A 12959-nucleotide genomic window follows, 5' to 3' on the forward strand; every position below is an offset into this window, starting at 1 on the left:
TTCTCCCCGCGCCTTCCCCCCGTTTCAGGAGCTCGGGGCCATAAAAATGCAGATGGAGGATCGGTGTGAAATAACGGGCCCATATAAATCCCTCTGCCGCCCGCCTGCAAGATGGATTGGCCACATTGAAATTCCTCCGCGAGGATAATTAAACTCGGGGCCTCATCCGGGCAAAATTACATTCCTGTAATGGCGTCGCTCGGGGTCCCGGGAAATTGCTCCGTGGGCTTTCAGCGGCGGTTTTTATCGCCGGCCGGGGTGTGCCTGGCTGCGGCTCGCCTCTCCTCCGGGACCGTAAAGCTGCTGCCGTGATTTATCCTCCCCTTCTCCCAAATCCGATTAAATGGAGGAGCTCGGGGCCGGGGCGCCGCGGGGCCCGGGAACCGGGAGGGGGCGGCGGGAAGGACGAGGCCAAGGAGGGGAGGACAAACGGCCCCTCCGAGGCCGGTGGATTTGGCTTTATTTACAGCCGCAGCATTCTTTTTATTTTTTATTTTTTTATGGGGGTTTGGTGAGCTTTCCCCGTCTTTCTCCTGCTGCGTGCAAGCCCGACGCCTGGACGCCGGGGTCTGGCCAGGAGGGGACTAGGTAGGCCTTGCACCGCCTCTTGCAGGGGCTGTCAGACCCCGCGGAGACAGGGGCCGGAGGAAGCAATGAGGGCCGTGGCGCCCCCACTTCCTTACGTGGCCCAGGGAAGGACAGGACGAGGGGAAAGCTGAGGGGTCTTCATAAGAGCACCTCTTTGGGGGTCTGCTGGTCTCAGAAGCCTGGGCAGAGAATGGGCATGCCTGGCGTGACCTCGCAACCTCACTGCAGGTCAGTTTCAAGATTGAGAGTCAGGTGCTTGAGTCCCATCATCTTTAGCCCCTATCTTCTGGTTCGCTGATGCTAGTTTCCTCGTGGCTGATCACTGGAATTAAGAAAGAGAGAGAGAAAAAAATAAAGGCAAAGCCACCCGTGGTCGCTGGGGCGTGTTGCTGACTATTCCCCCACTGAACAGGTTTCCCATCCATAAAGCCAGAGTTCCAGGGGCAACAACGCAAGAATCCCGCTACATTTTGGGCACTGAACCCCAATCCCGATTGTATGCTATTTAACATTGAATTACTAGGTAGATTTTTATTTTCAATGTGAATACGCATGCTCGGGAAGGAAACGCGAGTCCAAGATCCCAAATGCTGTGCAGACCATACCGCAGGCCACATAACGGATTGGTTTACACTGCGGAGTTATCCTTATTTCTGCAGCCGCTCCGCCTGCAGTTTCTCCTCTACAACGCCAGGTGGAGCGACTGGCCGGATGCCACCACCGAGGTGGCAGGCGGCGCTGTGGCGCCTGAGCCGCCTCCACATTGCAGTCACTCTATCCTTGGCGGAGCGACTCGTTGGTCCGGGCCGCGCATGCGCGAAGCCTTTCTTTCGCTATTCCAGCCCCCCCGCCCCTCTCTGTCTTCTCTGCACTGGGAGCAGGTAAGGCTTGGGCCCTCGTGCCCGCTTGCGCCGCGCACGCGCGCGGGATACCCTCCCTCGCGCGGTTGCTTTGAGGCCGGTACCTTGCATGCTCCCACCCGGGTCCTCACGCCCTTCCTCGCTCCCGGTATCCCCGCGTCTTAAGATCTGCCCCTTCCGTGTGCCGTTGACCTCCAACCGCGCGGGCCTGGCGCCATCTTGGATGACTCGCTGTGGGAGGGCGCGTTGGAGCTGGCGAAAGTCAAATGCCAGAGTGCTCACTTCACCTGTCCTAACTCAGCCCTTACAAACGCTCTTTTCTTACCCTCTTGCCCTCTCAGAGTTATCACAACCCCTAGACTCTCCCCTCCAATCTCTGCTTTATCCTCTCATCCTTACCCCGTGCCTGCCTTATCCTGAAACCTCCAGACTTCAGGACCTCAGGTGCCGAGCAATGGAGCTAGTGGATCATCCAAAGCCACCAACCCCTCTAGTCAGCACCCCTCCATTTAAAAAAGTAAGCCGTGAACGTGGTAGAAGTGAACAAAACAGTCAAAACATTCCCTTCAGGCGGTGATCTGGGAGAGCTATTGCAGGAAAGAGGCCGGTTTCTTTGGAACCTTGGGTTGTCTTCCAATGCCGTTCTCTTCCTTTCACCGCGGTGAAGTTGGGGGGAGACACAGTGGACTGATAGTGAGGTTTGCTGTGAGGGGCAGCAGGCCCAGAAGCGTAGGGTGGGACCTGCATGGGATCATGTGCACCTGCCCGCTTCCGTCAAGGGCTTAATGAGAGTCCCTGACTCTGCCCTCCAGAGGAAAAATAAAGTGTAAGGAGGGGGATGGTTAAGTCAGCAGTCCAGTAACTCAGTGACTGGTCTACAGGAGGAGGAGACCTGTGGTGACTTAGGTCCTGGGTTCCGGATGGTACCGTTGCCTGGGGTGTGGCAGGCGCAGCTGCAGACTGGCCAGGTTGGGTGGCCAAGGAGCAATCAGCACTTCTCGCAGCTCCTTAATTGCCACCCTTGGGTGTGGTCTTACCGTGGGCCAGCACCACATTAAGCTCTTTACATCAGTCATTTCATTTAATCTCCCCAAGAACTGCATTTTACAAATGATGATATTGAGGTTTAATCCTTGGGAAAAACCAGTCCTCTCTTTTTTTAAGCTTTAAAGAGATTTTGGATTTGACCCAAGAAAACCTGAATAGTTCAGCACAAAGTTAGGTTAGAGTTAAAGATGGGCAGAAATCAGAGTTCTTGACAGGATGAGAGTTGAAGACATCCATTAATCTAAAAGTAACTTAAAAGATTCTGGATTCAGAAGAGTAACCTAGGGAAATAGGAGTCCAACTCCTTTAAGGAAGTGTCACTTAACAGACCTAAGAAATCAGTGAGTATTTTAACCTTTAGCATGCTATAAAGCTTTCATTTATTAGTAAGAGTTAAAGTCCTGACTTTACCACTGTCATAATTTAAGATTGGTTTTTAGATGGTGCCTTTAGTATGGATAAGAATCACGTGGGAAGCTTGTTCGAAATACAGGTGCTGGACTTAACCCCGGAGATCTTGGCCAGGAAGGTCTAAGGCAGCGGTTCTCAACCTGTGGGTCGCAACCCCTTTGGCGGTCGAACGACCCTTTCACAGGGGTCGCCTAAGACCATCCTGCATATCAGATATTTACATTATGATTCATAACAGTAGCAACATTACAGTTATGATGTAACAACGAAAATAATTTTATGGATGGGTCACAACATGAGGAACTGTATTTAAAGGGCCAGAAGGTTGAGAACCACTGGGGTGAGACCCAAGAATATGCATTTTTAATACATACACCATCCTTACACCTAGATAATTAGTTCAGGTGGGCCTCTCACTTCACTTGGAAAAACCCTGCCTTTAGATGTTTAACTCACCGGTACCTCTCAGATAAGTTCAGTTCTACCAACATAGGCACCTACAGAGTGTCAGCATTGTTTTAGATCTTGTGTATTGAATGCCCCTTCAAGGAGTGATGGTGAAAATGAATACTTTAACAGTGGTTGCTAATTAGAGTAATGGCAAAGTTCCTAATTGATCTTCCTCACCCTGTTAATTGATATAGGAAATGGAGAATCAAATGCTTAAAGTAATTAGAAGATCACTGGCGACCCTTCCAGTGTTTTGGTCTTCTACAAATAACTCCCCAAAGTCTTTACAGGGCAACTTTGTTAGGCCCAGATAATGAGGTCTTGAAAAGGGTTCCTTTTGAATAGAAACTGAGGAAAACTTAGGCAAAGGACACTGAGCAAATTTCCTCTTGACAACCCCAACTCACGAGGCTATGGAAGTAAATAATGGGTCTTAAAACGGACCAGGTGGCTACTTGCTCAGACCAGGGAAGTCACTTGGTTATAAGGAAATCTTGACTTCAGAGTTCTGATTCCATCTCTTTTAAGATGAGGTCAGTCACTCTGCTCTCGGGGCCATTTAAATTTTCCAGAGCCCCTTTTCTGCTAATAAAAATGTCATTTGGTGAGCAAGGACAGTGTTCACAATGTGCTTCTGTAATTCCAGCTCCCCTCATCCCCTGAAAATGTATGCCTGCACCAAGTTTGTGTCCACCCCCTCCTTGGTGAGTACCTGCCTTTTCTAGGAGACTTTTCAAGAGGGGCATCTTGTCTCTTCCTTGCAACACCTTGTTCTTTACAGTTGGGCCGGGGGAAGATCCTTTGCTATGCTAGCCTGACAGGAGAGAGAATGTTTACCTGCCCCATATCCTTTGGAGGCCAGTTAATTCTTCTCGTCCACCAATCTTAGAAGAGGAAAATGAGAATCTAGACTGAGATCAGGTTATTTCTACCCTAAAACTTTCTGTAAACTGGAACCCAGCCAGAAATGGTAAACATGAAGTAGATTGCCTAACTTGCATTAAGTATGCACTGTGTACAGGATTTTGTCCTGTCGAAGAGCCATAGCTAAGAGACCCTCTGGGAGCTTAAATTTGGGTGGGAAGCTAACATACATGTAAATACACACTGGAAAAATATTTTACTCAAAAGCACTAGCATGGAAGAAATTACAAATTATTAAATGGTGGAAGTGGTGCTATTGGTGGGTACTATTTATTGAGCACTTACTATGCCTGGCTCTGAATTTACCAGTTTGTATACACAGTCTTTTTTTGTTGTTAATTCTCACCCGAGGATATTTTTCCATTGATTTTTAGGGAGACTGGAAGAGAGAGGGAAAGACAGAGAAACAAAACACCAGTGTGAGAAAAACACATCGATTGGTTGCCTCCTGCATGTGATCTGACCAGGGCCCAGCCAGGGAGCAGCCTGCCCTTGACCGGAATTGAACCCAGGACCCTTGAGTCCGCAGGCCAACGCTCTATCCACTGAGCCAAACCAGCTAGGGCTACACAACCTTATTTACTTTTCAAGTCAACCCTGAAATAGATTATTCCCATTTGAAGAGGAGAAAACAGGCTTAGATATGACTATCCTAAGGTCACACAGCTGATTACAGAGCTAAGATGAATCTAGGTATATCTCATTTAAGCCCTGGCTGTTAACCACCATGTTGTCTGCCTTGGAGATACTGGCTTGAGGTTAGAAAGGCTAACAGAAGGTGGTGAATTTACAGCATGGGCCTTCGTGCCTATCTTTAGAAGGATGTGTTTAAGGAAAGATACTCTAGTCGTTGGGTTCCTTCTTATGGGCTAGCCAGTACCAACATATATCTCTTATTGAGTGAAGCAAATCCTTCTGAGGCTTATATCTTTTCCCATTCTCAAGGCCTGTGAAAGGATACAGTGAGGGTAGCCCCTCAAAAAGTAGACTTCCTTTTCTTAAAGCAAAGGTGAAACCTGGGAAGCAAGAGAGAAATGGTGAGGTTCTTCAATCTAGAATTAGCTAAAAGTAAAAGAATACCCAACATTCTGATTTAAGTTTGAAAGAATGAAAGGGGCATTGAATAACAACTTAGGATGGTTCTAAAACTCCTCTCCAGAGCCTTCCTTGACTTTCTTGCCCTTGTGTCATTCCTGCTAGGTCCGGAGCACCTCTCAGCTGAGCCGGTCAATGTCTGCAGTGGTGCTGAAACGACCAGAGACACTGACAGATGAGGTACCTTATCGGTGGAATTGGGCCTGTGGTTTGGGAGTAAGGAGTGGCGAGGGTTTACCTAGAAGAACCAGTAGGGGGAGTCATCACAGGAAAATTAGTGAAGAATCGAGGCCATTGGTTTTAGGTGGAGATGCAGAGCAGTTGATAGCATATATGCTCTAGCGTTCCAGCTCTGGCACTGGTAACACATGCTTATGTGTGCTACTGATGACTGCCATTACTTGGCCTAATTTACAGACTTCATTTGGAACATTTAGTCCCAGAAAGATGATCTCTTCGAGGCACCAAGCACAGGCTAGGATTTTGATCTTAGAAAGCATACTTGAATTTTAAAGGTATTTGAAGTTCACCTCTTGCATTAAAAAGTTTTTCTTGGCAGCATTTTAGGAAGTTTTCTAGAAAGTAAAAAGATTTTCTGTTTTTTGGGGGGGGGGGGCATGGGATTTAACAGCATAAAGCTTTCTTTAAGTGTTACAAAAGTTTGCAAAGCAAAAGGGGATTCCTAAAAATTTTATCTCCTATATTTTTCCTCTTCACAGAGCAGCTTGGCAGCCCCACGTCCCCTGACCTCGCTTATTTCTAGCCGTAGCTTCCAAACCAGTGCCATTTCAAGGGACATCGACACAGCAGCCAAGTTCATTGGGGCTGGGGCTGCCACAGTAGGGGTGGCAGGCTCTGGGGCTGGAATTGGGACTGTGTTTGGGAGCCTCATCATTGGTTATGCCAGGTAAGATGGGCCCTCCATTTGTCTCTGATGTGTTTCCCAAAGGTTCGAACAGAAATATTTGGGGATCTAGAGCTACATTATCCTATATAGTAGCCACTAACCTATATGTGGCTATTTGAATTTCAATTTCAATTAATTAAAAGTACACCAAGTTTAAGTTTTTTGTTTTTCAGTCACACTGGCTGTATTTCAAGTGGTCAGTAGCCACATGTGACTAGCGACTACTGTACTAGACAGTGCAAATATACATTATTGAACAGCTTTGGTTTAGAGCAGGAGTAGGCAAACTAAGGTAGGTGGGCCATAACTCGGTTTTTATAGCTGAGCTAGGAATGGGTTTTACATTTTTTTAAAGGGTCATGAAAAAAAGGCAACAGAGACCATATGTGACCTGCAAAAATTAAAATATTTACTGTCCGGCCCTTTACAGAAAAAGTTTGCAACCCCTTGTCTACAGCCCCTCTAGAGTCAGTAGGGTGTTTCACTGCTATTTTCCCCCATCTCTGAGAATTCCCCTCTGTCACTCCTGGGAAAACTGCCTCTGCAGCCAGGCCCACTGCTCCCTGACACTTGGGACTATTTGGTCCCCACCTATTCTGGGCACCTTGCTGTTAAAACTAAATTAATTCTCTAGAGGCCCTCAAGTTCTCTTAATGTCTTTGGAAAAATGAGTTTGTTTTAGGGTTTGTGTGAAACAAGAAGCCTAACTGCTTCTGTGTCCAGAATTCTGTTAAAAGCTGGGTGTTGCTTTACTTTACCATGAAGGCTTCCAGAGATGACAGAGTAAGGGAAATAGAAATTATATATTGGCTTTCAGAGTTGGGAGTTCCTTATACCATTTTGATTAATATCATCTAAACCCCATAGGCCAGTGGTCGGCAAACTCACTAGTCAACAGAGCCAAATATCAACAGTACAACGATTGAAATTTCTTTTGAGAGCCAAATTTTTTAAACTTAAACTATATAGGTAGGTACATTGTTATTAACTTAATTAGGGTACTCCTAAGGCTTAGGAAGAGCCACACTCAAGGGGCCAAAGAGCCGCATGTGGCTCGCGAGCCGCAGTTTGCCGACCACGGCCATAGGCTATCTGTAACTTCTTAAAGTCCAAAATCTTTTGACTATTTTGAAATGAGAGAAGGTAGTGTTTTCCTCAGACTCCCTTGTCCTCTAGAACACTGTTTTTCTAATTGTGTTCTTAAAGCCCTAAAGTTCTGAGGGTATACCCCAGAGACTGACTTAGAAGAATGAAGGGGAGACCAGTCAAACAAACTTTTACAATCCCCCACTTTTTTTACCTTTGCATTTTGGCTTTTATATGTTTCGTATTTGGGGGTTCTGCTGTTTAAAGTTTGAAAATACTATGATAGGCCCTGCCACTCCAGATACCTCTTCCATCCTGGTTGGGCCCTGGATAGGTAAGTGTCCAGGCCCAGAGGTCTTAAGTTATGACAATGATATGGGTGACCCAGTAGAGGTGGTAATGTTCATGCCTGGGCCATGTTACACGATTTTGGATTGTCCACTCCCCTCATTTTGTCTCTGTAGAGCCCTTGATGTGTCAGGTCAAGAATTTGGGAATGATAGTATCACCCTGAGAGAATTGTTTCATAAGATGAGCTTGAGGAGATGAATTCTCCCTGAGCCCACCTTTGATGTTTATACTTTTCTTTATGTGGACTAGAAATTCAGTCTTTTTTCTTCCCCTTCTCCCAGGAACCCTTCTCTGAAGCAACAGCTCTTCTCCTACGCCATTCTGGGCTTTGCCCTCTCAGAGGCCATGGGGCTCTTTTGCCTGATGGTGGCCTTTCTCATCCTCTTCGCCATGTGAAGGAGCTGTCTCCACCTCCCATAGTTCTTTTTCCCGTGTCTTGTCTGCCCTGTATGTTCCTTTTCCTATACCTCCCTAGGCAGCCTGGGGAAAGTGGTTGGCTCAGGGTTTGACAGAAGGAAGACAAATAAATACTGTATTAATAAGATGTTTCTTGAGTCTCCTGTGTATATTTCTTTTCCACAGTTGGCTGAGTGCCTTGGTGAGAGTATAAGGCCTCAAGGGTGGTGATGATTCTAAACTCAACATGGGTCTTGCCTCCCTTGTTCTTCAAGCTGTGTCAAGGACAGCTTTATTCAAATTAGGTAACAATTTGATAATAATTTTCACCTGCCATGGCCTGTTACTTGATTGGGTCAGTGGCAGCTTAAGTGCTTGCTTAAAATTATGACTAATGGGCTCTCTGTTCCCACTGTGGCTATCCTGGCTCAGTCCCTCATTGCCACCAACCTGGTCTGTTGCAGTAACCTCATAACTGGCCTGCCTCTAGTCTCTTCCCTTTAGCATTTACTTCTACCCACCACTGCCAAGTCAATCCTCCTTAAGCATAGGACTGGTTTTGCCATTTACCAATTCAAAAACAGTCTGACCTCAATTTTCTCAGCTTCATGTTTTATTCCATACACTACCAAAAGTGAACTAATTGTCATTTTCTAAATATTTCACCTGTGTTCCTGTCTTTCTATCTTCAGGCCTTGCCCTTTGGCCATCTCTGCTTTCTTTCTCTGAATCTTTGCTCACTTTTCTCTTTATCAAACTCTCCCTATTATCCTGAAAGATGTAGCTTAAATGCTACCTCTTCCTCCATGAAGCTCTTACCTGGTTTCCATTCACCATCAGTCAAATGAACATTAACTCATAAAGGACTGTAGAACACATACATATCCTTTATAATGCTTATATGGTCTATGATAAATTATGGATTTGTATGTGCCTTATCTTCCGTATTAGATTGTCAAGTTTCTTGGAAAAAGACTATGTCTTGTTCATCTTTGTATTTCTAGAAATATCTCACATGGTGCATCTCAGCAGTATCTAGTCACATTTTTTTATTTAATTATCTAAACCAACCACCTCACTTCATAAGTGAAACAGGCTTTGAGAGGTCAAGGACTCTCAGGAACATTGACTAGCAAAGCTAGAACTAGAACAAGGATTATGTCTTGTAGCCCAGAATGTAAGACTGCCATACTGTTGGTTTCGTGGGACTCTCCCAAGCCTAGTGTTGCTGGTGACTTATTTTTCCAAGAAAGAAAGGGCAAAATAAGCAAACAAATCTTTTCCCTTAAAAACGCATCAATAGGGCCCTAGTGGGTTTGGCTCAGTGGAGAGAGTATTGGCCTGTGGACTGAAGGACCGCAGGTTCAATTCCGGTCAAGGGCACATGCCCAGATTACGGTCTCAATCCTCAGTAGGGGGTGTGCAGGAGGCAGCCAATTAATGATTCTCTGACTGATGTTTCTATCCCTCTCCCTTCCTCTCTGAAATCAATAAAAAAATATTTTTTAAATCAATGGGAAAAATAATCCTTGGATAAGGATTTAAAAAACAAAACTAAAATGCCATCAATAGGGACTTGGACAGTGGAGTTAGTATCAGGTTGGTAAAGAATTATATTTTCTAAAGGCTAGGTCAACCTTAAATAAGCTTTATCTTATATCTGAAATAACTGAGTAAATAAAATCCTTTCAGAAATGATAATGTATATGACCACAATGTATTTTATTTTGGTTCAATTGATGACTATAAAATTAAAGCCCAGAGCAGAGACTTGGTCCCAGGGTAGACAGATACTCAGGAAACAGGTCACCCCAATTCATTCACCCTTGCCCTTTTGCTATTGTGATCAGGGGTTGATAGGAATCCTATCTAGAGTTGGCTTTCAGATTGCTATACTATCCCCAAATAACTATTCTGGGCTGTGGGGCTCAAAGTGGACCTCACAAAAACTTCTCCAGTCAAGAGTATGTGGAAGGTATCTATATATTTGGAAATGAGGAATACCCCTCCTTTTGTTTGAGTCCCCTGAGTTTGAACCTCTGGTAGGAGCCTTAGTTGCCCATCCCTTTCCCGAGTCATCAGATCAGAGTAATCTATTTTCTTTCCTTGACCCTCTCTTTGGGATTGAATCTCACTAACCCCCTAACCACTTAGGTGCTTAGAGACAGCACAGCTTGGTGGCCCACGTGTTTTTGTTCTCTCTTGAGGTGAATGATGAGATAGTGCTGCAAGAAGCTTGGAAGCAAATTTCTTCAAGAGGAGTCAGGCAACCTGGATCCTCTTTCAGGCCCCAAGAGAGATGGCAACACAAGTTGCCAACAAAAAGGGGTGGAGGAGTGCTGTGTTTTAGTAGAGGGGGCCCAAGAGCAAATTTGCTGAAAATTTTTCCAATTTTGATAACATGGAGTGAAAGCTTTCTACCTGTCCTTGTAGTTAGAAAGTGCACATGATTTGAAATTAGGAGATATTAGTTCTAATCTCTCTTATACCACTGTCCATGTGACAATGAGCAGATCACTAACCAATAACTTTTTCTAGGACCTCAGTTTCTCCCAATATACTAAATAGGGATAATAATTCTCATCCTAGGAATTATTTGTGTGCAACAGAGTTACACTGAATATTTGGAAAGGATGGTGCCATCAAAGTCTAATGTATATTGATTTTAATTTGCTTTCTCATTTTTCATGGGAGTTCAGAGTATATTATGGGCATTTTCTAGACAGCTTATCCTATTAAGGTTATCATAGACCACCTAAAATTTAAAGTCTGGCTGTAAAGCATATGGAGAGAGAATTCTGGGATTCTGAAGGCAGCAAGGCTTACTTCCTTCTTATTCCTCAGTTTCAAGAGTCAGTTGTGTTTCTTCAGTACCAGGGGAGAAGTGTCTAGGTTTGTGCCATCCTAATCAGAAATCATCTAAATGCTGAAAAGCGGTAATGAACCCTGTTCCAGCCTCCCTTTCAGGATGGATTTATTAGTTGGAAGCCTTTTCAGATCATCATGAGGAGAGAGCTCTTAAGGAAACAACTCTCTTGACTTAGCTTAAGTTGGTGTCCAGGAACCTAAAGGCTACTCTGCCTTCTTAATTCCATTCAAGAGAGATGACATGAAGGAATATGTGAGTTGAATTCTGAAATAGACAAAGAAGAGTAGCATCACACTGGTGAGTACAGAATATTGTCCTAGTCCTCCAAGTTTTGAGCAATGAAACTTTGTCTTTATTGAGCCATATCTAAAGATATGCATTTTCCAACATGTATTAGAACACACTTATGTTCTGACAGTTTGATGAGGAAAAACTAAGACATGGGAAAATTTTTTTAGTCCCCAGGCATTCCTTAAAATGTCTTTATCTCGAGGCACTGTGAGTACTAGTACATTGTGATTAAAGCAGTCACTTTATAAATGGCAGAGTACATGATGGATAGAATACCAGGGATAAGGTCAGGCCTCTTCTCAAATACTTGGCTTCTCTTAGTAGTGTAAATGGTTAGATAGTTTATTCCCACTTCTTCCTCTCTCCCTAAACCCCAAAAGAGATCATTTTCTCTCATCTTTTAAATAAATGCTATGGTAGGCAGAATTTTTTAAATGACCTAAAATGTCCTGCTCTAATCCCCAGAACCTGTGAATTTGATTGGATATTACGCCTATGGTTATGTTGCATTACATGGCACAGTTGACTAAGGGTAAGATTGTCCCTGTGGACCTGTTCTAATCACATGAGCCCTTAAAAGCAAAGAGCTTTCTCAGGTGCCAGGAGAAATCAGAGAGAATATGAAGGAAGATGTGCCATTTCTGACTTTAAAGATGGAGGGGACCATATGCAAGGACTGGAAAGTGGTCTCTAAGAGCTAAAATTGAACCCTAACCAACAGCCAGCAAGGAAATGGGGACCTCAGTCCTATAACTTTAAGAAACTGAATCTGCCTGGCTGGTGTGGCTCTGTGGTTGAGTGTTGACCTTTGAACCAGGAGGTCATGGTTCAATTCCTGGTCAGGGCACATTCCTGGGTTTCGGATTCGATATCCAGTAGGGGGTGTGTAGGAGGCAGCCAATCAATGAGTCTCTTTCATCATTGATGTTTCTATCTCCCTTCCTCTCTGAAATCAATTATATATATTTTTTTTTTTTAAAGAAAGAAACTGAATTCTGCCAACAGCCTGAGTGAGCTTGGATTCACTCAGAACCTCTAGATAAGAGCTTAATCCAGTCAGTACCTTGACTTAGACTTTGTGAGACCCTAAGCAGAGAACCCAGTCAAGCCTGCCTTGATAGATGTGTTTTATTATTTTTCAATTACAGTTGACATTAAATATTTAAGTGGCTGTTGTTTTAAACCACTAAGCTTGTGGTCATTTGTTATGTAGCAATAAAAAGCAAATATAAGTGTAGTCTTCTAATCTGCAAAAGAAATGAAGTTTCATCTGAATCTTGCATTGAAAGGAAACTCTAAAATTTGACTTCTTTGACCCTTCTAACTTAATTTAATCTAGCTCAGAAGGGTTCAACATAAAAAGACCTTTAAGCAAAAATTGTATGTCATGTTCTTTTACTATAGCTATTTCATTTGTGTGAAGTAGATATTTTTTTCTTGTTTTAACAGATGACAAAACTAAGACTCAGGTTCTAGAACAGTGATGGCGAACCTATGACACGCGTGTCAGAGGTGACACGCAAACTCATTTTTTTGGTTGATTTTTCTTTGTTAAATGGCATTTAAATATATAAAATAAATATCAAAAATATAAATCTTTGTTTTACTATGGTTGCAAATATCAAAAAATTTCTATGTGTGACATGGCACCAGAGTTAAGTTAGGGTTTTTCAAAATGCTGACA

General features: G+C 44.0%; 1 protein-coding gene and 1 long non-coding RNA gene across 3 annotated transcripts; one reads left to right on the top strand and one right to left on the bottom strand.

Moving 5' to 3' along the window:
* Positions 1-477: 477 nt before the first annotated feature.
* On the bottom strand, positions 478-1654 carry LOC106726591. Its single transcript, XR_001362655.1, has 2 exons — positions 1553-1654; positions 478-910 (listed from the first exon to the last, which is right to left on the bottom strand). It is a non-coding gene; the product is annotated as an uncharacterized LOC106726591 (long non-coding RNA).
* On the top strand, positions 1285-8268 carry ATP5G2 (ATP synthase, H+ transporting, mitochondrial Fo complex, subunit C2 (subunit 9)). Of its 2 annotated transcripts, none has more exons than XM_005869150.2 (5): positions 1285-1469; positions 4003-4060; positions 5481-5555; positions 6095-6282; positions 8001-8268. In XM_005869150.2, the coding sequence occupies exons 1-5, from the start codon at positions 1300-1302 to the stop codon at positions 8113-8115; spliced, it is 606 nt and encodes a 201-aa protein (XP_005869212.1). In that variant the 5' UTR covers positions 1285-1299; the 3' UTR covers positions 8116-8268. The 2 variants fall into 2 exon arrangements, with proteins under 2 accessions (XP_005869212.1, XP_014397521.1); XM_014542035.1 differs by lacking the exon at positions 1285-1469 and adding an exon at positions 1866-1965.
* Positions 8269-12959: the final 4691 nt, after the last annotated feature.

This window comes from Myotis brandtii, unplaced genomic scaffold (genome assembly GCF_000412655.1).
Source record: "Myotis brandtii unplaced genomic scaffold, ASM41265v1 scaffold29, whole genome shotgun sequence".
NCBI lineage: Eukaryota > Metazoa > Chordata > Mammalia > Chiroptera > Vespertilionidae > Myotis > Myotis brandtii.